Source organism: Arabidopsis thaliana, chromosome 4 (assembly GCF_000001735.4).
Source record: "Arabidopsis thaliana chromosome 4, partial sequence".
Classification (NCBI taxonomy): domain Eukaryota; kingdom Viridiplantae; phylum Streptophyta; class Magnoliopsida; order Brassicales; family Brassicaceae; genus Arabidopsis; species Arabidopsis thaliana.
In genome coordinates, this window is record NC_003075.7 from 14,106,203 (window position 1) to 14,127,838 (window position 21,636).

At 38.2% G+C, this 21,636-nt stretch overlaps 7 protein-coding genes across 11 annotated transcripts; 5 read left to right on the plus strand and 2 right to left on the minus strand.

Annotated features, from left to right (window-relative positions):
• The first annotated feature begins 532 nt into the window (after window positions 1-532).
• Window positions 533-4,504, plus strand: CKL6 (casein kinase I-like 6). Its single transcript, NM_118996.5, has 14 exons — window positions 533-1,169; window positions 1,301-1,341; window positions 1,596-1,665; window positions 1,824-1,972; window positions 2,068-2,163; window positions 2,402-2,472; window positions 2,567-2,628; window positions 2,719-2,782; window positions 2,868-2,952; window positions 3,053-3,179; window positions 3,402-3,487; window positions 3,569-3,632; window positions 3,730-3,863; window positions 4,007-4,504. Exons 1-14 carry the CDS (start codon window positions 1,082-1,084, stop codon window positions 4,307-4,309), a joined length of 1,440 nt encoding a protein of 479 aa, NP_567812.1. The 5' UTR covers window positions 533-1,081; the 3' UTR covers window positions 4,310-4,504.
• Window positions 4,505-4,596: 92 nt separating this feature from the next.
• AT4G28550 (Ypt/Rab-GAP domain of gyp1p superfamily protein) lies at window positions 4,597-7,575 on the plus strand. Of its 3 annotated transcripts, none has more exons than NM_118997.4 (12): window positions 4,597-4,743; window positions 4,934-5,112; window positions 5,198-5,293; window positions 5,365-5,468; window positions 5,553-5,752; window positions 5,869-5,991; window positions 6,076-6,164; window positions 6,250-6,355; window positions 6,452-6,549; window positions 6,743-6,988; window positions 7,088-7,171; window positions 7,249-7,571. In NM_118997.4, the coding sequence occupies exons 2-12, from the start codon at window positions 5,002-5,004 to the stop codon at window positions 7,264-7,266; spliced, it is 1,275 nt and encodes a 424-aa protein (NP_194584.3). In that variant the 5' UTR covers window positions 4,597-4,743; window positions 4,934-5,001; the 3' UTR covers window positions 7,267-7,571. The 3 variants fall into 3 exon arrangements, with proteins under 3 accessions (NP_194584.3, NP_001329673.1, NP_001329672.1); NM_001341922.1 differs by having other exon boundaries at window positions 4,630-4,743; window positions 6,730-6,988; window positions 7,249-7,575; NM_001341921.1 differs by having other exon boundaries at window positions 6,452-6,988.
• A 326-nt stretch (window positions 7,576-7,901) lies between these two features.
• Window positions 7,902-9,695, plus strand: RIC7 (PAK-box/P21-Rho-binding family protein). 2 transcript variants are annotated; one of them, NM_001036663.2, is made up of 3 exons: window positions 7,902-8,624; window positions 8,930-9,042; window positions 9,129-9,695. In NM_001036663.2, the coding sequence occupies exons 1-3, from the start codon at window positions 8,552-8,554 to the stop codon at window positions 9,591-9,593; spliced, it is 651 nt and encodes a 216-aa protein (NP_001031740.1). In that variant the 5' UTR covers window positions 7,902-8,551; the 3' UTR covers window positions 9,594-9,695. The 2 variants fall into 2 exon arrangements, with proteins under 2 accessions (NP_001031740.1, NP_001329671.1); NM_001341923.1 differs by lacking the exon at window positions 7,902-8,624 and having other exon boundaries at window positions 8,907-9,042.
• Window positions 9,696-9,812: 117 nt separating this feature from the next.
• Window positions 9,813-11,165, minus strand: RIC7 (ROP-interactive CRIB motif-containing protein 7; the record flags this gene model as incomplete). The annotated part of the gene is made up of 1 exon (NM_118998.1): window positions 9,813-11,165. The coding sequence occupies one exon, from the start codon at window positions 11,163-11,165 to the stop codon at window positions 9,813-9,815; it is 1,353 nt and encodes a 450-aa protein (NP_194585.1).
• A 1,985-nt stretch (window positions 11,166-13,150) lies between these two features.
• Window positions 13,151-16,414, plus strand: AT4G28570 (Long-chain fatty alcohol dehydrogenase family protein). Of its 2 annotated transcripts, NM_118999.5 has the most exons (3): window positions 13,162-13,555; window positions 13,685-15,909; window positions 16,226-16,414. In NM_118999.5, the coding sequence occupies exons 1-2, from the start codon at window positions 13,346-13,348 to the stop codon at window positions 15,719-15,721; spliced, it is 2,247 nt and encodes a 748-aa protein (NP_194586.1). In that variant the 5' UTR covers window positions 13,162-13,345; the 3' UTR covers window positions 15,722-15,909; window positions 16,226-16,414. The 2 variants fall into 2 exon arrangements, with proteins under 2 accessions (NP_001320082.1, NP_194586.1); NM_001341924.1 differs by lacking the exon at window positions 16,226-16,414 and having other exon boundaries at window positions 13,151-13,555; window positions 13,685-16,127.
• An 872-nt stretch (window positions 16,415-17,286) lies between these two features.
• Window positions 17,287-18,887, plus strand: MGT5 (magnesium transport 5; the record flags this gene model as incomplete). The annotated part of the gene is made up of 4 exons (NM_119000.3): window positions 17,287-17,575; window positions 17,655-18,061; window positions 18,143-18,397; window positions 18,526-18,887. 4 exons carry the CDS (start codon window positions 17,287-17,289, stop codon window positions 18,799-18,801), a joined length of 1,227 nt encoding a protein of 408 aa, NP_194587.2. The 3' UTR covers window positions 18,802-18,887.
• A 122-nt stretch (window positions 18,888-19,009) lies between these two features.
• On the minus strand, window positions 19,010-20,880 carry MRL7 (polyadenylate-binding protein 2-binding protein). Its single transcript, NM_119001.4, has 4 exons — window positions 19,932-20,880; window positions 19,602-19,686; window positions 19,358-19,469; window positions 19,010-19,268 (listed from the first exon to the last, which is right to left on the minus strand). The coding sequence occupies exons 1-4, from the start codon at window positions 20,624-20,626 to the stop codon at window positions 19,165-19,167; spliced, it is 996 nt and encodes a 331-aa protein (NP_194588.2). The 5' UTR covers window positions 20,627-20,880; the 3' UTR covers window positions 19,010-19,164.
• Window positions 20,881-21,636: the final 756 nt, after the last annotated feature.

Consider the following 21,636-nt stretch of genomic DNA (forward strand, 5'->3'; position numbering starts at 1 on the left):
GATCAAGGAGAAAAAATGAGTCAAAGATCTTAAAAATTAAGCATATTCCTTAGTTGAAACTAAATAAAGATACCATTGCGAAAAGTTTGTCCGCAAAAAATAAAAATAATGATGAGTAATTTACAAGCTTCATTCATTGATATGAAAAATCTCAATCTAGACGTTTCGGGTTTATTGACTACGTGGACTCACTAGACTTGCCATTGACGCTTCTTCATGACTTCATCACTGACCAATAGCAATAGCCAATAGCCTTTCTCTCTCGACACATTCATGTGTGCAGCAGCAGAAAGAAATATCCTCTACATATTCCACGTTGCAAAGTGGGCCTAAGACAGGTGGATCAGGCCCAATGACTCCAACGTCGCTTCTATGATAAAGACAAGACAACATATCCATAAGCGTGAATTATTAGCATTAATGATTGGTATAAATGTCATAGATAATAATTCTCAAAAGCTACTCTCTAGTCTGTTTATATAAACTGTTTTTGTTTTAGGACCTTGATTGTTACCCGTGTAGACCAATATGTCCTTGATAGAGACTCCCAAGAACGCATACCAACTAGTCTTGCGAGTTGCGTGTTTCTAAATGCACAAAGCCTCAACCACAACTAGTCCGAGCACAATTTGGTGTGCAACCCACAAAGAAATGTTTGGGCCGATTAGTTGAAACAGTTGGGCCGGGCCTATTAATAGAAGTGTTAGGCCCATTTATTATTCTCTTTCTCTGTACTGGGTCAACTTTTCTTTCGCCAAAGAAATATCAATCAATTCGTCACCTTTTTGATTTGGGGAATGTGACAAAGCAATCTGGGTTGTCTGATTATTTCCAATGACTTCCTTCTCTGTCTGATTCGTTTGTTTCGGCGATTCAACTCTTCTTCAACGCCCTGAGAGTCACGCACGAGAATTGGATTGATGGTTTTTCACACGCAGGAGAGGCGATTCGTTGTCTTCTTCTTGTCCCGTTGACCTGTTTCGATCTCAGATGGTGATTATGCAGCAGCTGATTCTAAATTAGGGCATTTAAATCCGCCTTCCAGGTGAATTTTTGAAAAGTAATTAAAGGGTGTTCTTGAATGGACTTGAAAATGGATAATGTTATTGGGGGAAAGTTTAAACTTGGTCGGAAGATCGGTGGTGGCTCTTTTGGAGAACTTTTTCTTGGTAAAGATTGCTTCTTTTAAATATATATTTTTATTCTGTGATCTGTTCTTATTAGTATGTATTCAATTTTGTGTGATTTAACTTTTTCCCCTATGTGAATTGAATCTGTTCTTGTTGAATTATATTTTCAGCCGTAAGTTTGCAAACCGGAGAGGAAGCAGCTGTTAAGCTGGTATTATTCGCATCTTGTCCTCTTTCTCATCATTTTGTGACAATAACATGTGATTTAAGATTGAGGTGACGAGTCAAAATTGAATTTTTACTTGTAATAGCTATTATGAAATAGGTATTTCATTGTTTTGGCTTCATTCTTTTTTGAGTAAAACATGCGACAATGAGTCCATTGCATCAATTAGTTGATGTATCTTCCATAGCTTCTTAATTATCGAAAACTTAATATGTCTAACGTTCTGTTAAACTTTGAAGGAGCCTGCGAAAACTAAGCATCCCCAACTTCATTATGAGTCGAAGATATACATGCTTCTACAAGGAGGAAGTAAGTTTACAACTCTGAGATGAGTTTTCTGGTCAAAATCTGTAGAGATATCGTTGTGCTAATTTTATGAAAAAACATTCTCTAGCTGTGAAACATAGCATTTGAACCCTGCTCATCTGATATCGCATTCGGGATTTAATTTGTTTTCTGTGGTGAAGGTGGCATCCCCAGCCTTAAGTGGTTTGGGGTTCAGGGAGACTACAATGCGATGGTCATTGATCTGCTTGGGCCGAGTTTGGAAGACTTGTTCAACTACTGCAATAGGAGGCTTACTTTGAAGGCAGTTTTGATGCTTGCAGATCAACTGGTGAGTATTTTCAATTGTTGCTTTCACTTTTTCAAGGCAGAAGAAATGATTTTACAAGTTTGGAGTTCCACCTAAAATGTTGTTGATCATTGTAGATTAGCAGAGTTGAATATATGCATTCAAGGGGGTTTCTTCACCGTGACATCAAACCTGACAATTTCTTGATGGGACTTGGTCGCAAAGCAAACCAGGTGCTTGTTTTTATGTTCTTTCTGTTGGTAGATTGTTTCCCACAAATAACGTTATGTTAGATTCCATCCTCTTCTTTTTAGTTTACTGTTGGTATGGTACTATGGTTATGAACATGAGTTCTTGCTTTTTTTTTTCTTTCCATCGAATATTTGTTCATTTGGATGTCTAATAGTGTAAGAAACAGAATTTCTTAGCTGACCTGGATACTAAATTATGTTCTGAATAATGTGTATCTAGGTGTATATCATTGATTTTGGGCTTGCAAAGAAGTATAGGGATCTCCAAACACATAGGCATATCCCCTATAGGTGATTTATGGTGCTTTCATGTTCCTGTTTATCTACTTCTTTTATTTTGTTTTAACTTAAATTCTTACAGATACTCATGTTGTTTTCTTTGCAGAGAAAACAAGAACCTTACGGGCACAGCTCGGTATGCTAGTGTCAACACTCACCTAGGAGTTGGTAAGCAATACATAGAACCACTCGAGAATTTGCTCCAAAGTCATATATACAATTCCTAAAATGTGTGGATGTTTGCATATCTGTTGGCAGAGCAAAGTAGGAGGGATGATCTGGAGTCTCTTGGTTACGTACTCATGTATTTCCTGAGAGGAAGGTTTGTGCATACAGATCCGTTTTTGTCTGACTAAATCTTTGGACATGTTTGTTCTGGTCTAACTTTTCTGGATTTTCGGGTTCAGCTTACCGTGGCAGGGACTAAAAGCTGGCACAAAGAAGCAAAAGTATGACAGAATTAGCGAGAAGAAAGTATCAACTCCTATAGAGGTAAAGACATAATATGGCTTAGATACCATTGACTGAAGTTAGATCAGCCATCTCATTGTCACATAAATGAAGGGTTAATTGTTCTACCATACTTTAACAGGTCTTGTGCAAGTCATATCCACCCGAATTCGTATCATACTTTCAATACTGCAGATCTCTGCGATTCGAAGACAAACCAGACTACTCATATCTAAAGAGACTTTTCCGAGACTTGTTTATCCGTGAAGGTTTGCATTTGCTCTGTTTTGGTTATTTTTTCCCTAAGGGACTTCACAGTACAGTTCTGTGTTGTGACATTTTGTTATACCAATGCTTTTTTTTTATGCCTGGAATTGCTTTTTATCTTTGATTGCCCTCACTAGTTACTGTCAAATTTTCTAGATATTGAAATCTTCCTTGATATTTCTATAAATGTTTCACTCTTTTAACGAATGGATTCGCGGTATCAGGTTATCAGTTTGATTATGTATTCGACTGGACTGCATTGAAACACCCTCAGAGTAGTGCCAGGTCCCATTCCAGTACACATGAAAGGGTGAGTACACATGTCTGTAGATTTTTCTATCGAGTATGACTATACATACTCACTTTCGTTTCGTATTGATCTCTTCTTCAGCATCGTACCGGTAAACCAGGGATGGGTGCGGGACCGTCTGCTGAAAAACCTGAAAGGATTTCAGGTAACCCTTGACTTTTTTCTACAGTTAAGAATCATATAACTCTTCTTCGCTAAACGGTGGTCGGTTCTGATTTTGTGATCCTGTCTATGTCTTACAGTAGGGAACATCCGCGATAAATTCTCAGGTGCGGTCGAAGCATTTGCGAGAAGGAACGTTAGAGGACCCAGTCCCCATCAAAACCATACCAGACATCGAACTCTTGACGAAATTCCTTCAATGAAACCTGCTGTGGTAAAAAATAATATCATCATCTTATATATATCAAAATTTTGATATATTGTTATTACATTATAGAACGTGCTTAGTGATTTTAACACTTTTCAAGAAATCAATCTTGCTCGTTCTTGATATATCAATTTATTTGATATTGTCAGAATATGGTATCTGAGAAAGGAAGAAACACTTCCAGATACGGCAGTGCTTCGAGGAGAGCAGTAGCCTCAGGAAGTAGACCAAGCTCATCAGGTGAACAAAGGGAGAGCCGGGACTCGAGCCGCGTAGCCTCAAGCGGTGGCGGTGTCCGACCATCAGTCTTCCAAAGAACCCAAGCAGCAGCTGCTGTGAGTGGATACGAGTCAAAGACAGCATCTGCCTTTAACCGCGACCGAGTAGCCGCTTCAAGAACAGCACGAGACGAGGCTCTCAGAAGCTTCGAGCTTCTTTCGATCCGCAAATGAAGCCTTCATCAATTGGCTCTTTGCTGTAAATTGGATTCTTCTTTACATATGTTGTTTGGTCCTTTGTTTCCACGAAACTCCCAATTTTTCATGTATTATCAAATTCTCTGGATTTTGTATCAATTTTTACACACTTTATTGTAATCATGACAATTTGTTGAGTTTAATTCAATGTTACAGTTTTAATTTTGTGTTACATATGAATTTATACCTTTAAATTCGACGACGTCGTTTCCAAGTGTATAACGTGTACGCCAACTATCGTCGTTTGAAACCGTCAAGTTTAACGGCAGCCTCCGTCGGTGACCTTGTCGTGACGCAGGGCCTTTTCCTCGCTCCAACATTTAAATTCTCTGAATTTCGATTGATCAATACGGAGTACGAAGCACGAAGATCGATTTAGCATTCTAGTTCATGATGTTGAATCCGACAAGGTACAAACTTGATTGCTTAAAGGTTATGTTTTTGCCGGAACTGGGACAATGTTTAGATTGTATTCTCATAAGTCTGGTACTTCCTTTAAAATTGGAGTTTTTGTTTGTTGGAGAAACTTGACTTTTAGCTACATAAGATTTTTAAGGGTCAATTTTGATTGTTGTTAGTTGTTTTGATGAATTTGTACAGGGATGATAGTCTATAATAGGTTTGCTCTGAATCTGGATTGACCCAGAGAAAAAAAAGTGAAGCTTTGTATGATTTGTTGTGGATTTATGTGGAAATCCGGAGGTGAAGATTTGCAAGGTTTCTATCCAGTTAGAGAAGAATGTGTAGCAGATGTTCCCAGGACTCGATTTAAATCAAGGGTTTGTCTTTTTCTTAGACCATCTATGTTCTTGATCAATCAAATTTGTTTCAAAGTTTGAGTATTTCATTTTGGGATATGATCAGGCTGGTAAAACTCTTAGTGCTAGAAAATGGCACGCTGCGTTTACTGGAGATGGACATTTGGATATGGAAAGAGTTCTTCGCCGTATACAGCGAGGGGTAAGTCTATCTTGGTGTGATAACTCATCTTTTGGTCTATGGCTTTAATGCTCACTAGGCTACATTTTCAGGGAATTCATCCCTCAATCAAAGGAGAGGTTTGGGAGTTTTTGTTAGGAGCTTACGATCCAGACAGCACTTTTGAAGAACGGAACAAGTTGAGGAATCACAGAAGGTACTTACTGAATGCTTACTGGTGTATTGTTTCTGCTCTTGACATTGCACTTCGTAGCTAATTTTGCTGTACTTATTATCTAAGGGAGCAGTATTATGCTTGGAAAGAAGAATGTAAGAATATGGTTCCTCTTGTTGGTAGCGGAAAGTTTGTCACGATGGCAGTTGTTGCGGAAGATGGGCAGCCATTAGAAGAATCCTCAGTAGACAATCAAGAATGGGTTGTGAAAACCGCTATAACAGACAAGCGTGTGCTCCAGTGGATGCTTGTGTTGAGTCAAATCGGTATTGTTAACTACTCAATAAGTTTATCTTCTCTAGCATTCTGTACAAGTGTCAGAATTCAGAAATATGTTAAGTGCTCTTAAAGAACTGCTAATAAGATAACAATTTTGTTGCAGGTCTCGATGTTGTTAGAACGGATCGGTATCTCTGCTTTTATGAGAGTGAAAGTAATCAAGCAAGACTATGGGATATTCTTTCCATCTATACATGGTTAAATCCTGATATTGGCTATGTTCAGGGTAAGTCCACCTTGGTCTTAATACTGAATCTTCAATACAGGAGAACATGTAAAAGAATAGGAATTAATCATCCATTTTGTATAGGAATGAACGACATATGTTCCCCCATGATAATCCTACTTGAAGATGAAGCCGACGCTTTCTGGTGCTTTGAGCGTGCAATGCGAAGACTAGTAAAGATCTAAAGCTTCTGTCTTGTTCTGTTTCATCTCTGGGTTTGTTTTTGTTTTTCATGGGTTTTTTTTTCTTGAATTTCAGAGAGAAAATTTCAGGACAACAGCAACATCAATGGGCGTCCAGACTCAGCTGGGTATGCTCTCACAGGTCATTAAAACCGTTGATCCTCGGCTCCATCAACATCTTGGTACTCCTTCCTTTTGCCTTTCCATTTTGAGCTTTGTTTTTTTCTCTTGCACTTCTCATGGTTAGTTAAGACGTTATACTCTTTTTCCCACAACAGAGGATCTCGACGGTGGAGAGTATCTGTTTGCTATACGAATGTTGATGGTATTGTTCAGAAGAGAGTTTTCCTTCCTTGATGCTTTGTACCTTTGGGAGGTAACAAGATTCTGTTTATGTTTCTACTTTGGTTACAATAACTGTCCGCATTTCTTGATGTCATAAGCTGATGATGGGGATGTGAATTTGATTTTCATTCACCTGAGAGAACCCAATTCATGTTCTTTTAGGGTTTAGAGTGTTGTCTTGATTTGAGCTGATAATAAGACTGTGAGATAGAATTTTGTTTCAGCTGATGTGGGCTATGGAATACAATCCAAACAAGTTTGCATCATACGAAGAACCACAGAACATGAACAACTCCTCAGGACAGGATCCGAGGTTACTTAAGCAGTATGGAAAATTTGAGAGAAAATATATAAAGAGTGGCCAGAACGAGCAACACAACACGCTTGCTGTTTTTGTTGTGGCTAGTGTTCTTGAAACAAAGAACAAACGTCTCTTGAAGGAAGCTAAAGGCCTAGATGACGTTGTTCAGGTCTCTCTCTATATGCCAAAAAAAAACTTTTAAGAAATTTCACTCTTCTCTGGTTTTATGGCGATTTAGTTGTGTTTATTTTCTTTGGTTGGTTTGCAGATATTGGGAGGTATTGCAGGTAATTTGGACGCGAGAAAAGCGTGTAAAGAAGCGTTGAAGATTCATGAAAAATTCCTGAAAAAGGTGACTACTATTTTCTGATCATCTTCTTCTTCATCTTCTACTACTTGTCCTTACTGATATGTTAAATGTTCTTGCAGGCTAATAGTAAGCATTAAGGAATGACATTGCCTGACCTTTAACTATCCGATTTTGTTAGACCGATGTCTATATCGATCTTCGCATGAAATTGGGTCGACAGCCGAGGTCGATAGTTCTAATAAAGATTGGGGGAGGTATCGATGAGAATGCTCTGATTATTTTGTTCTTTCATTTCTGTAATCTTTCTGTTCCTATGTATTTGAGTTTCACTGTTGTATCTTATAAATTCGTTTGTTGATAATGTGTGCAAAGAATTTATACCTGCGTGCCGTTTCTCGAAATTCATGATGTTTTCATAAGCCCCATCTCAAACTACTCTATTGCTTTTGGTGTCTTTTGATCATATTTCAAAGATAATTTTTTCAAAGATATGTAACTGTAATAAAATAATCTAAGCACGAAGGTAGAGAATGGTCGAAGAAAACTATGATAAGTAAACAATCTTTTGAATTGATCAAAAGATGCTTTCATGAGCAATTTATTTCAAACAAAATATGAATTAGTAATACAAAACTTAACGACAAAAAGAAAGCTATACAAAACATAAAAGCATCCAAAAATTTAGTATCCTAAAAATAGGCTTGTAAAACAAATCTAAATAGAAAATATTTTTACAAAACCAATCTCCTCCCTTCTTTTTTTTTCTTTGTTTGTAAGTTATTCGTTTGATGGCAATCTTTTCTCTATACTACTTTTCCTTTTATTTTTCAGAATTCTTCAAAAATTCTAAACCATTGAGTTAACGAAAAAATCTAAACAATCTTTGTTTACCCCCTCATTTCTCTATTGTCATTTTGCTATCATCACACCTCTTTCAAGAACATTTTCTTTGTTTTTTTCCTTAATTTCTTCATCTAGTGAAACCCTTTTTCTTTTGTTATCAGGGATCTTGCATATCTTTTAAGATGGTGTTGCAATAGTTTCTTCTCTTTTCGATTTTTTATCTTCTATATATTTCTTCACATATTCATACAAAATTTCGGATACAAGAACATGCATGATCATGAAACTTTCAAGATGAACATTATTTTCTCAAGAAAACTATGGATTCTTGAGCTAAATATATGATTCTCTTATTCATTTTTCATTATCCCTTAAATTTTGAAGAGTTTTATGGTCACAAATTTTTGTAAATATAAAGATCATTTTTGTAGATTTTAAAACTGGTTTATTAGGCTAGGAAATTTGGATATTTTTAATATATGCACGTTGTTTTTTCGTTCCTTTCATCGGTCATTCGTTTTGTACAAATAAAACAAAACTAGGATACAAGAATTTGGTTTCCACAAAGAGAAGAGATATATGCAACTTGGAATGTCAAGTACCAAGATGAAAAGTCTCTTGAAAGGCCTCCGATACATATCTCAAGTTTTTGGTGAGTTTTTATTTATTCTTCTCTCCTTCTTTTCCAATTCAATATTTTAGAACTCGATGATGACTATAATATGCTTGAATGTGAAAACTATCAAACTATGAAACAAACAAAACACTTTCAAGCTAGCATGTTGTTATTCAAGAAAACGCCACATATTTTATGGAGTTATATTAAAAATAGTAACATAAACACTACAAATTTTATGGATACTAGATAGAACCAAACATTGTAGTTGTATTGCTTCTATGGGTTTTAGATGAATGTACATGAAAAGGTTATGATTTATGTCAATTTTTGATATGAAGCAATAGAAGGTGAAAAGGAAGAAGAGATGCAAATAGGAAATCCAACGGACGTAAAGCATGTTGCCCACATTGGTTGGGATGGACCGTCTGATAATGCCACTGCACCTAGCTGGGTACTACTCTGTTCCTGTCCTACCGTTCATTTCAAACATATCTACATATATTAAAAATTAACGTTATGTTATAAAACCTTTGGAAGATGAACGATTTCAAGAGTTCTCCTGTAATGGAATCAATTCAAGGATTAGGAGAAGACGATTCCTCAGTGAAATGTCAATCAGAGTTTGGTGGTCGGACTAGAGATTTACCAAAACTACCAAAATCCACGAGAAAATCATCGTCTGAGAAAGGTTCTCCGACCAAAGAAAGATCAGACAAGACCAAACGTCGGACTTCAAACAAAGGCACATCATCGTCTAGGAGAACCAAAGACGAAGATTCTACCTCATCGTCTAGGAGAACAACTAAAGATGAAGATTCTTCTTTGTCTCAACATAGTGCTGGATTACCAGAGGTTCCAAAGAAGTCAAAGAGAAAGAAATCTAAAGAAGCTGGTAATGGAGGGTCTTCGAGATCATCACGAATATCAGAAGCTGATTATATGTCTGATACTGGTTCCGATAGATCTATGCCTCAATTTGAAGACGACAGAAATGGGTTTTGATTTTCATTTTCGTTAAAGAAAACAAGAGACTTTAAAGTTTTGTAATAGTAAAGAAATGTTGTAGAAACTTTTGAACATAGTCTGAAGTAATTTCATTACCAGAAGAAACTAATAATTACAACCAAAAATTAAAACTTTACCATTCTCTAATCAAAAAGGTCAAAAGCATAATAAATGTTAAAACTTTTCCTCTAATCTGTTCTGTGTTCTTCTTCTTCCTCACTGTGTTATTGAAATGTAAAGAGCCAATAAAGTCGCCGGGAAGTAAATCAAAGGTAAAACCTTTCTCGCCGATGAATATAGAGCTCTTCCGGCGAGATGAGGATCGGAATTCTTGACTTGGAGATTTACATTCCCGCTCAGTTTGAGCTTTTTCCCGATTCTATCTCTGAAACTGTCGGAGAATGGAGCTTTTCCGGTGAGGTTATTGTTCTCTAGATTGATTTCACGAGCAGAGTCCAGAAACCCAAACTCCTCCGGGATTTGTCCGTCGAGATTGTTGTTGTCAAGAGCTAGAAAGCAGAGATTTTTAAGACTCGAACCCATTGAAGCTGGGATGTTTCCTTCAAGACCCATCCTTGAGAATCCAATCCCCGAAATACCCTCGAGATTCTTCCAAATCGCCGGTATACGACCACCGAGCTTGTTCCCACTCAGATGAACCTCTCTCAAACTGGACATCTCCGCTAGAAACAGAGGAACGCCGAAATTCCCGAAACGGTTGTAACTCAAGTCTAAAAATACGAGCTTTTTCAAATTTCCGACGCCGGAAGGGACCTCTCCGGTGAACTCATTGAAGCTGAGGTCTAGCTTGAGAAGCTCTGTCAAGTCTCCGATGGAATCAGGGGCGTTTCCGTTGATAAAGTTATGGCTAAAGTCTAGAACTTTTAGATTCTTCAGACGAGACGTTGCGTTCGCCGGAAACCCACCGGTCAAGCTGTTTCTGGAGAGTGTAATCTCCTCTAGACTCACCAAATCGCCGATTTGACCCGGAATTGACCCGTGAAACCCGTTACCGGTAAGAACTAATCTTCTCAGCTTTGTGAAATTACCGATCATGGCTCCGATCTCGCCGACGAGAGATGGGTTTTCGATGAACACCAACTCTTCGAGAACAGAGCCGAAATCCTCCGGGACTGTTAACGGCAACGAGGCACGAGCGTCGGTGAAGCATTTGTAGAAGAAAAGCTTACGAAGGTGTTTGAAAGCAGTAAAGAGGAGAGGATCAAGCGTGGCATTAGAAGAGCAAGGAGGGTTTTGAGTGTAATCCGAGAGGTAGCCTAAATGGAACTCCGTGACGTGAACAGACGTTGCGACGCCGTTTTGAGAAGCGTAGAGGTTATCGCAAACGACGCCGTCAGGTGGTGAAGCGCAGATGTCGTCGGGGAAGATGGTTCGCCATGAGATGGCTGAGTTGACTGAGTCGAGAACTCGGTAGACCGCTTCTTGCTCCGACGGGTCTAGAGCGAGTTGTGGTGACGCATTTTCGTCGTCGTCGCTTTGTTGGCTGGTGATGAGTGTAGCGGTGAAGAGAAAGAGGAGGAGAAGAGAGAGGTTAGTAAAAGACGCCATGAAAGCAGAGAGAGAGAGCAAAAAGCTTGCAGCTTTGTTTTTTGTTTGGATTGTTTGGTTTTGGGTTTGTTGCTAACGAGCGATACGTACCTTTTTATGGGTTCATGCTTCGTCATGTCCTCTTTAGGTGAAAATACATATTAACCCCTACTTGATAAACCGAGTGATATTTAATGAAGCTTTTCATTCCTATAAAATTGAAAGAAAACACAATTTTTGTTGTTGTTGCAAGGGTTAAAAATATCAGCATTTACTAATTCATGTATTTTTTCTTCACTATTCAGTATTCACAGTCCTGTAATTTTTCAATAATAAAAAAAAAGATTCGTAGTTAAAAACGGAAGGGGTAAGATAGTAAAAAAACAGAAAATGGTACAAAAGCTTCACGTTCCGTGGGTAAAAAACTTCAAAGGTGAAGGAAAAAGCAAGTTGGGACCATACCGGACGAAAATTTGCAGAGAGAAAGACGACACCATTTCGATTTTTAATGCACATTGACTAAAAACCACCCTTTTAAACATATCTTCTTCTTTTTTAACTTGATCGGCAACTTTCAGAGATACCATTTCCAAAAAATTTCATTCAATAAAGAAACGTCTAATAAATACATTATGAAATTCAAATGTGACTACTATTTTGCCTCATTGATAACAATGAATGAATAAATGCAACAAAAAGCTCCACAAAATAGTATCATCTTTTATTTAATTTCCACTTCACTTTTTGTTGGGGATCAAATATTATTCTCATCAATACGTTATAGTCAAAATAAAAGAAAAGACAAAAGAAAAAAAAAAGCTGAATAGTAGTAACAGAGACAGAGGAGAGGAGAGGGGGCAAACGGCGGAGGAATCGACAAGGACGCGCAGTAGCCGCCGAAGGGAACAGTGTCTTTGTCGTACGAAAGCGACGGCTTAAGAAGTCTTCCAATATATTATCGACACGTGTTAATCTCTTACCGGAAACGGCACAGGTCTCACGCATGCCATTTCTATTTCCGGTTCCTGCCCTTCGATGTCCCTACTGTGCCAGTGTTTCAGACCCTTCATTTATTTTTTTTGGTTTTTACTTATCTAGTTATTTTTTAGCTGTCGCTGTTTAAATTCTTTGTACGACAAAAAATGTACAATGCCTTTTGCAGTTGTTCTTGGTCCTCGTTGTTTTCCTATAAGTAATCAAACCAAATTAATGATTTCTCTTATTTCGGAAATTAAATGTAACGTTCTTCGAATCAAAACGTTCGATAAATGACTAATAAAATAATTTATTCAAAAAAACAAATATGGGCCTAAATATATCACGCAGGCCCATTATGATAATATTAGAAGCCGACCTCGTCCCCTCTAAAACCCTATTTGTTTTGTAAATGATGTGATCGTCTCTATTTATATTCCGGTTTTGAGATTTGTTAAGTTGTTCCTATACTTTCTTTTTTCAGCTACGTCGACGCTTAATTACTTGTGGACTCTCCTGAGCTTGTTGCTATGGATTCAGATACAGTCTACAGAGACGCTTCATCTACCCTTACTTTCCGATGAGGTCGAGGATGAGGTTTGGTTTCTTCTCTCTTTGCTTTACTCTTATTATTAGATGCCAGTTTCTTAAAATCTAGTGGATTCTTTAGGTTCATGAGTCATGACCAAAATTATTGTTGTATAGTCTTTTTTTGTTTTTGGGTGATTCGTGAAGTTCATGACTAAATGATGTGACAAAAAAAAAAAAAAAATCAACAAGTTTTTCTCATCAATTCCTCAAACTAATGTCACCATTTAGACCCAATATTAGTCAAAACAGAAATTGTTTGAATAGTAACGATTTGCTATTTTCCTCTTTATAAAACTACTCTATAATCCATATTAAAAAAATATATATAAATCGAAGTAAACCTTTTAACGTTGGAACATAAAAAGAAACAAAGACTTTCGAGAGAGAGGTAGTGAAAACTCTTTTGAAGATGTCAAATTCTTACTCGAAGACAAAAAGATCTACTACTAATCTACTATTATCGTAGTCGTACAAATATTATAACTAGTGAGACCCACCAGCAGAAACAAAACACAAGGAAGACTTCGTGATAACGAGACTTGTCTGATTCTTCAATAAGCTCACGGATTTCTCCTCAAAATCCTAATCCAATCATTTCTCCAATTCTCCAAGGAGTTTGGTAATACACAAATAACATGGAAGACGTTAGAAGAAGAAACAGAGGACATCCTCTGCTCAGATCCAAGAAGAGAGGAGAAGGCTACAACCATGGCTTCTCACCGTCTCAGATTCAATCTCTTGCCGTCATCTGTCAAACTTTCCTCCCTCCGGAGACCACGTCGGAACAGCAAGCTGTTAATTCCTTCCACGTAGCCTCCTCTACTCAACCACCATTCACTGATGAGGTTCTCTCTCTCTATCCTCTGTTTCTAATTTTGTATTCAAGATCTTGCTTCGATTTAGGAATAGTTCTATTATAGATAGTGAAGTTGGTCATGTTATTTTCTTGTTGTTTGATTTGGATTTAAATCTAGGTGGCGGAGATGATAGTGAAAAACGGACGATCAGAAGCAGTCAAAGTTTTGAGAATCATATTGATGATTTTGTCATTCAGATTTGGAACTTTGTTGCTTTGTGGGTCTCTCTGTCTTGATAAGAGTTGGCCTTTTGTTCTTAAATTCTCTCAACTTCCATTGGATAAAAGAGAAGCGATCTTGAGAAATTGGTCTAGACAAAGTGGATTCCTTCTTCCATTTCGTATCACTTTCTTCCTTGCAAAATTCTACACCCTCTTCTACTTCTTCTCCCAGACGGATGAGAATCTGAAGAATCCTGCACTGGAAGCTATAGGGTATTGCATCGATGGGACAGAGAGAAGTAGCAACAAGAAGAGTGAAGCAGATGAGAAGCGACGACCTCTAGAGAAAGGGATCATTGAAACTATGCATGAGAGTGACGTAACCATCACACAATCTCTAACTGAAAAAGGTGTTCATGTTGCTAGAGACGATGGTGACAATGTGTACAGGATCAGATGCGATGCGGTTGTTGTAGGCTCAGGAAGTGGAGGAGGTGTTGCAGCTGCAAACCTAGCTAAAGCTGGATTGAAAGTCTTGGTTCTAGAGAAAGGAAACTACTTTACAGCTCATGACTATTCGGGTCTAGAAGTTCCGTCTATGCTCGAGTTATACGAAAAAGGCGGCCTTTTGACTACGGTTGATGGGAAATTTATGCTCTTGGCTGGTTCAGCTGTTGGAGGAGGTACAGCTGTTAATTGGTCTGCATCTATAAGGACACCGGATCATGTTTTGCAGGAATGGTCTGAAGGGAGTAAGATCAAGTTTTTTGGTAGCCAAGAATATCAGTCTGCAATGGATGAAGTTACGATAAGGATTGGTGTCACGGAAAGATGTGTCAAACACGGGTTTCAGAATCAGGTTCTGCGGAAAGGGTGCGAGAGACTCGGTTTGCAGGTAGAATCAGTTCCAAGGAACTCACCAGAGGATCATTACTGTGGCTTGTGCGGGTATGGATGTAGAGCAGGAGCCAAGAACGGGACAGATCAAACCTGGTTGGTTGATGCTGTAGAGAATGGTGCAGTGATCCTGACAGGGATCAAAGCTGAGAGATTTGTATTAGTAGACAACACTAGTAGTAGCAATGAGAGAAAGAAACGATGTGTGGGAGTGTTTGCTAGCTCTGTTGGAGGAAAGATTGGGAAGAAGTTTATTATCGAAGCTCGAGTAACGGTTTCATCCGCTGGATCGCTGTTAACACCGCCTCTGATGCTTTCGAGTGGGCTAAAGAACCCGAACATTGGAAGGAACTTAAAGCTGCACCCGGTTCTGATGACATGGGGATACTTCCCGGAGAAAGATTCTGAGTTCTCCGGGAAAATGTATGAGGGAGGGATCATCACGTCCGTCCATCATATGAATGATACTGAATCTGGATGCAAAGCAATACTGGAGAATCCACTGATAGGACCAGCTTCTTACGCAGGGTTGAGCCCGTGGGTTTCAGGACCAGACCTTAAAGAGAGGATGATTAAGTACGGAAGAACAGCTCATCTTTTTGCTCTGGTTCGGGACTTAGGGTCAGGTGAGGTTATGATGGAAAACGAAGTTACATACAGGACAACCAAGAAAGATAGAGAGAATCTGAGGGCAGGTCTTAGACAAGCTTTGCGGGTTTCGGTTGCAGCTGGTGCAGTTGAAGTCGGAACATATAGGAGTGATGGACAGAAGATGAAGTGTGAGGCAATTACTAAAGAAGCCATGGAAGAGTTTCTAGACGAAGTTGATGCTGTTGGTGGGGTTGGCACAAAAGGAGAGTATTGGACGACGTACTTCTCGGCTCACCAGATGGGTAGTTGTAGGATGGGAGTCACCGCGGAGGAAGGTGCGTTGGATGAGAATGGTGAGAGCTGGGAAGCAGAGGGGTTGTTTGTTTGTGATGGAAGTATATTGCCATCAGCTGTTGGGGTTAACCCAATGATCACCATTCAGTCTACTGCTTACTGCATCTCCTCAAAGATAGTTGACTCGCTGCAAAACAAAACAAAAGTATAGAGAAGTAAAAAAAGAAAGAACTGAAACCATCCCATTAGTATTCATATCGAATAAATATGTTTTTCCTTGCAAGACAAATTTTGTTTAAGAATCATGGAATAACTTATCTTGACGACAACAAAGATGTAAACAAATGATATATCATATATGCACCAAGATTCAAGAACGTTAAAGCTGTTTTTTTTTTTGTTTTTTTTGATAAACCCTATCGGCTGATCTGGTCAGCACCGGTAGAAATGCACCGAAATACTTCAGAATGGACTTCTTTCCGAAGGACCACCTCACTATCTGTCCCGAATTTGGATGCCTTCCGACTAATGCCAGGGGGTAATCAGGCCGCCTGTATTTCTGCCTACTAGATAAACCAATTGGGCCAAATCCCAACTGACAGAATTCCCAAACAAATGTGATTTTTGTTTCAGAGAGGATCGAACCCAGGTCTGGAAGTTTCACCCTTCCCCAAATCTTCTCCTACCACTGGACCACAGATGCTTGGGCTTAAAGCTGTTTGTTTGTTTTTTTTTTTTTTTTTTTTTGTTGTTGTAAAGTTTACTATGTTTCTTAAAATTTTGTCGTCAAAATGTAAAGTTAATATTTACGTGACTATACTTAACTTTTATGAAAATGTAAAGGATATAGGAATTTCCTTATTAACATACAAACGGGAGCTGTCTATAAAATATAATCGTCTCGAAACGAAGAAGAACGAAACATAAACAAAAGTGACTAAACAAAAAAATCGTTGTGTTGCAAAGAACAAGATGAATAGTGCTACCTCATATGCCATAGCCGTAATCGTTGTCTTCTTCGTCATCCTTTCGGCTATTTTGTCGTGCTGGTTTAGAGAGATTCTAAATTTTTTTAGAGACAAGAGTACGACTGATGTCTCTGCGAGTGAATAATTCCCTCCGTCGATTAAGGTAATCAACATTTTTTCTCTGAAAAGTATAGTTAATAATTGCAGGAATTGTGATGACTAAATAGTTCTTTTTTTTTGGTGTGGATAGGAACGATTATTTTGGAGATGCAAAATCAGAGTAGGGCGGGTTGTTGAATTTGTTTTGTTTGTTTTAGTATGACTAATTGTTTTAAGGGTTCTTTATTTTTATGCTATAGATTATTGAATTATTAGATTATCCTTCAATAGTTGCATCTATCGTGGTGTATTGTTTGTGTTTGGCGATTTTACATACAACAGTTATCCAAAAAAAAAGGATTCTAACAAACAAACACTACAAAGATTATGCAAGATCTCCAAGATAATTCCACAAGAGTTCATACTTATCTTGATAAAGAAAAACGTAATATCTATGATAATATGCAAAACTATTTACAAGTTTTAAGAAAAGCAAAAAATCAATTAAAAAATCACTTAAAAAAGACTTTATATTAGTTAATAACTTAATAAACACTTCCCAAACCTAAATGCACAACAAACGCATGGCCGAAACCGAAACGAAACACACAACACAAACCCTGCTCGGGTACGTCGTCGGAAAAATAGAAAGTCAAGCAAAAGCGGCAGGACTCGGCGGAGAGATCTCTGACCAGCTGCAGGTAAGTCAATGGGATCACTTCGCCGTAGTACGAGCAACCGCAGCCGGAAGAAGGGTACGGCGGTGAAGATGAATAGGATGCCTTCATCTCTATCGCCTCCTACTCCGCCTTGTAGTGCAATCGTGGGAGGGACGGGGAAGTCAAAGAAGAGAAGAGGAGGAGTCTGTCTATGGACGAGGTTTGATCGGACTGGATTCATGGAAGTGGCTGGATGTGACAAGAGCACCATCATCGAACGTTCTTCTGTTTCGGCTAAGGATTTAAGAACTGCCTTCTCGCACTCTTCTAAAATTCTAGGTATACACACGTTTGTGTCTTTTTTGCTGACTAGTTTTCACAACAGACAATAACAAATCCATGTCTTGCTATGACGCAGCCAGAGAGAAAGCTATTGTCCTGAATTTAGAGGTCATAAAGGCGGTAATTACTTCAGAACAAGTTATGTTGTTGGATTCTCTCCGTCCTGAAGTTCTTACACTCACTGACCGACTAAAGCATCACTTTCCTCGGAAGGATGGTCCTGAAAATATATTGCAAGCTTCTTCTCATGGTCATCAAGAAGGTGGAGAAGAGGGTTTGAAGAGTAAGCTTCCTTTTGAATTTCGGGTACTAGAGATTGCATTCGAGGTCTTCTGCTCATTTGTTGATAGCAATGTGGTAGACCTTGAGACACAAGCTTGGTCTATTCTTGATGAACTAACCAAGAAAGTCAGCAATGAGAATCTTAAAGACCTAAGAAGTTTAAAAACTAGTCTCACCCACTTGCTAGCCCGTGTACAAAAGGTAAAAGGTTATTACCTTTTCCAATGATACTATAATGTTGTGTGTTGGACGGAAACATAAAAGCTATAGTACATTATTCAGGTGAGAGATGAAATCGAACATTTCTTAGATGACAAGGAAGACATGGAAGACTTATACTTAACGAGGAAATGGATTCAAAACCAACAAACCGAGGCAGCATCAAATAGCATTGTCTCCCAACCAAATCTTCAACGGCACACATCAAACAGAATAAGCACCAGTATGGTGACGGAGGAAGATGACATTGATGATATGGAGATGTTGCTTGAGGCATACTTCATGCAACTAGAGGGAATGCGGAACAAAATTCTTTTGGTAAGTAGTAAATGTACCTAAATAGGTCTAAGAAAACCATATAAGTTTTAGATGCAAGCTCGGGTTATGTTTGGTTGTTATGTGTTAATGCCCGGTCCTTGGTAATTTAATATTTTTTTGAATTGCAGATGAAGGAGCATATTGACAGCACAGAAGCCTACGTGAAGATACTACAGAATAGTAGACGTAACGGACTGATCCACCTAATGATGCTTGTGAATATAGGCAATTATGCAATAACTGCAGGGACAGTGGTGGTCAACTTGTTCGGTATGAATATACCAATTGGATTGTATAGCACACCTGACATCTTTGGTTACGTTGTGTGGGCTGTCGTTGCGCTTTGCATTGTGCTTTTCATAGTCACCGTTGGTTACGCCAAGTGGAAGAAGCTACTTGACTGATAAGAGACTAAACACATTAGGTTTAGTCATTATGAGATTAGCTTTGTGGAATTCATTTTTTTTTTAGTTTGCTTTTTCTTATTGATTCAATGCTTTTGTTTTTATGTTATGGATTTTTGCATTAATAGTTTATCCTTCAAACAATTTTTCTATAAAAGGAGCTGGCTTCTTGATATATGTATGCATCATTGGTTACGAATCAACGTGTTAGGGAAAGCACAGATTGACGAGTAAAATCCATTACTTGGGAACAAGTTTATATTTGCATAGAACATACAAAAATGTTAACAATCTATGAGTGAAGTTTATGTAAATTTTCCTAGACTGACCTTTTGAGTGAAACTACTCTATGCCCGTTACAAACTAACAGTACGGGGTTACATTAGCCTTGTCGACACACGAAGGCCTCTTCGCTTTATAGTAGAAATGCGCAATCATATGAACCAATTCATCCGCCGTGCGAAAGTCTGCATCAAGTTCAATACGCTATGATAATCTATTGCTCACACATATTGCAAAAAAACATGAAAACAACGTTAGCAACATAGCTTATCACCTTTCTCCCTGTACAGAATCCGGTTTCCGCGTAAGAAGAGAATCTGTGGGCATTCCTTAGCTTTAAGAGCATATGCCAAATCTGTCTCGATGTTCAGGTCAATCTTAACCGCCTGTTTCATAAAACATGGTGATTCTTGTTAACAGAGAGCAGCCACATTAACATGTAATCACACCAAGAGAGATTAGTACACAAAGAGTAATGTTCAAGTTAAAACTGCAACTAGAGAAGGCTTTCGACATACCCGTGGAGGTAATCGATCTTTCGCATCCCAATAAACTTTGATAGCTTTCTCAAGCTCCTTCAATGTCTTCCAGTTATCACTAGCTCTATAAAACGCACAACAACTCAAAAAATTATTCCAACAGTAGTAGATTTTGGTCACTCTAAGAACAAGTTTCAGTTTTTATACTCATTGCAGTTAATTGATCATGGAATCTAACTCAAATGGCTCTTTCAACTTGTAATCATAGTCTAGATAATGTTGTGAAGGAAAAAGAACAAAGCTTTCATAGTTCTACTATGCACACCAAGTGTTTGTGAAAATTCGTCAATGAAATAACAAAGCTTATACCTTTTGTATCGCTCGAATACAAGGACAACGAGTGGACTAGGATGAAAAGCAAAGCTTTCCCATTCCAAACAATTGATCTCCTTGACCCAACTATCATCAATCTCACCTTCCCAATCAATCTCACTCCCATCATCTCCAACCACGTTTTTGATTGGATGTGTATCGAAATACTCCGAAGCTTTGATTCCCCATCCAACGTCTGTATCTACTGGCCAATCTGGATCTTCCTCTTCCACCACCATCTCTTCTTCTTCTTCCTCTTCTTCATCAACGCCTCTGTCTTTGATGAAATTCGCCTTCTCCTTGTTCTCAAAAACCTCCGGATTCTGCTCCTTTATGGTGGAGAAAGTACGCTCGAGGGAGCTTCTCACGTAATCTTCCACAGCGTCTGCTTCACTCCGCCGCCCACGCTTCGATTTACGCGGGACCTTTGTCGGAAACTTTTCATTGTTCTCGGTTTCAGCAATTGGCGTAACTGCTTCCTTATTTTTGCGACGGGACCGAGTTTGATTTTTGGATTCAGGGTCTAGTACGGAATCAGACGAAACAGCGGCGAAGCGTTTCACGCTCCGGGATGATATAGTCACCGGGAAAACAAATAGTGGGCTGCGATGCATATCAGAGAAGCTCGAATTCAAGCCGGTGAGAAGCATAGAAGATCTTGGCGCGGAGCAAGCAACAGCGAAGAAACTCATTTCTCTCGTTTCCTAAATTCAAAACGAAATTCGCAGAAATTTTTGGTAACTGAGTTTTTGCTCTTATAATCCACTTTGTCTGTATAATCCCGGTTTGGATTATTTCGGTTTGTGTTACTGTCCTTGATTTGGATCGGTTATCTTTCCCGATACTTGGTTTAGTTTATATAATCGAAACAGCGTCGTTTGAAATATTCATAATTTCATATACCTAGCTCCTCGCCTCCGTTAATGAAAAATTTGAAATATTTTTGGCAAATTTTAAAGTTGGATATGTTCTTTTTTTGGCATTTTCCCATTTCGTTATGTGATCACAATATCCATAATGTGATCACAAATTAGAAACATTGATAAAATATGTAAACTTTACATAGTCATAAGATCCTAAAATGGAATATTTTCTGACCTCAAAATGTAAACTCGTTAACAGTACACATACTAGTGTTTAAATATAATTTGTATGCAAGAAGAAGAAGCAGACACGATATGGAGAAGATTATTTTGGGATGCATTGTGTTTTTGTTGGTGTTCTGTGCCGTGTTGATTTGTCGTCTCTTACGTTACCTTTGTGAAAAACGGTGTGAAGAACCTAATAAGGTTTCGCACACACAAGAAAAAGAATCTAATAAGGATGACGTATTAATTCGAGGTACGTCTATTGTCTAACTGTTTTGTTTCGAGCTAATATATAACTTTTCTACAAAGTGAATTTTTCGATTCTATTTCTAATCTTTTAGTATCATGACAGCCTCGAAGACACAAACATATAGACCGCCTCAGGTGACGACGGTGTAGCCCGAAACCCGTAAACAAAAAGAACAACGTCTTTTCTACAATCAATTAAATATTTTTCACTTACCTTCAAGAAAAGTTTTTGTTTTGTGAAATAAAAGAAAAGTTTTTAGTGATTGTTTTTGACATTGTTCTCTTATTGTTTTTATTTTTATCCAAGGTATATTCTTATAAAGTTAATTGTTTGCGGTCTAATTTATTACATAGTACGATCTTTG

Bases quoted from the DNA above. Each gene is read 5' to 3' on its own strand.
- RIC7 (NM_001036663.2), top strand. From the start codon at position 8,552: ATGCAACTTGGAATGTCAAGTACCAAGATGAAAAGTCTCTTGAAAGGC. The intron at 8,625-8,929 runs GTGAGTTTTTAT...TTTGATATGAAG, and splicing joins ATACATATCTCAAGTTTTTG to CAATAGAAGGTGAAAAGGAA. The intron at 9,043-9,128 runs GTACTACTCTGT...AACCTTTGGAAG, and splicing joins ATGCCACTGCACCTAGCTGG to ATGAACGATTTCAAGAGTTC.
- AT4G28570 (NM_001341924.1), top strand. From the start codon at position 13,346: ATGGAAGACGTTAGAAGAAGAAACAGAGGACATCCTCTGCTCAGATCC. The intron at 13,556-13,684 runs GTTCTCTCTCTC...ATTTAAATCTAG, and splicing joins AACCACCATTCACTGATGAG to GTGGCGGAGATGATAGTGAA.
- MRL7 (NM_119001.4), bottom strand. From the start codon at position 20,626: ATGAGTTTCTTCGCTGTTGCTTGCTCCGCGCCAAGATCTTCTATGCTT. The intron at 19,687-19,931 runs GTATAAGCTTTG...TGCGTTTTATAG, and splicing joins GTATTCGAGCGATACAAAAG to AGCTAGTGATAACTGGAAGA. The intron at 19,470-19,601 runs GTATGTCGAAAG...TTTATGAAACAG, and splicing joins AAGATCGATTACCTCCACGG to GCGGTTAAGATTGACCTGAA.
- CKL6 (NM_118996.5), top strand. From the start codon at position 1,082: ATGGACTTGAAAATGGATAATGTTATTGGGGGAAAGTTTAAACTTGGT. The intron at 3,180-3,401 runs GTTTGCATTTGC...TCGCGGTATCAG, and splicing joins AGACTTGTTTATCCGTGAAG to GTTATCAGTTTGATTATGTA. The intron at 3,864-4,006 runs GTAAAAAATAAT...TGATATTGTCAG, and splicing joins CTTCAATGAAACCTGCTGTG to AATATGGTATCTGAGAAAGG.
- AT4G28550 (NM_118997.4), top strand. From the start codon at position 5,002: ATGATTTGTTGTGGATTTATGTGGAAATCCGGAGGTGAAGATTTGCAA. The intron at 6,165-6,249 runs GTAAAGATCTAA...CTTGAATTTCAG, and splicing joins AGCGTGCAATGCGAAGACTA to AGAGAAAATTTCAGGACAAC. The intron at 6,356-6,451 runs GTACTCCTTCCT...TTCCCACAACAG, and splicing joins TCGGCTCCATCAACATCTTG to AGGATCTCGACGGTGGAGAG.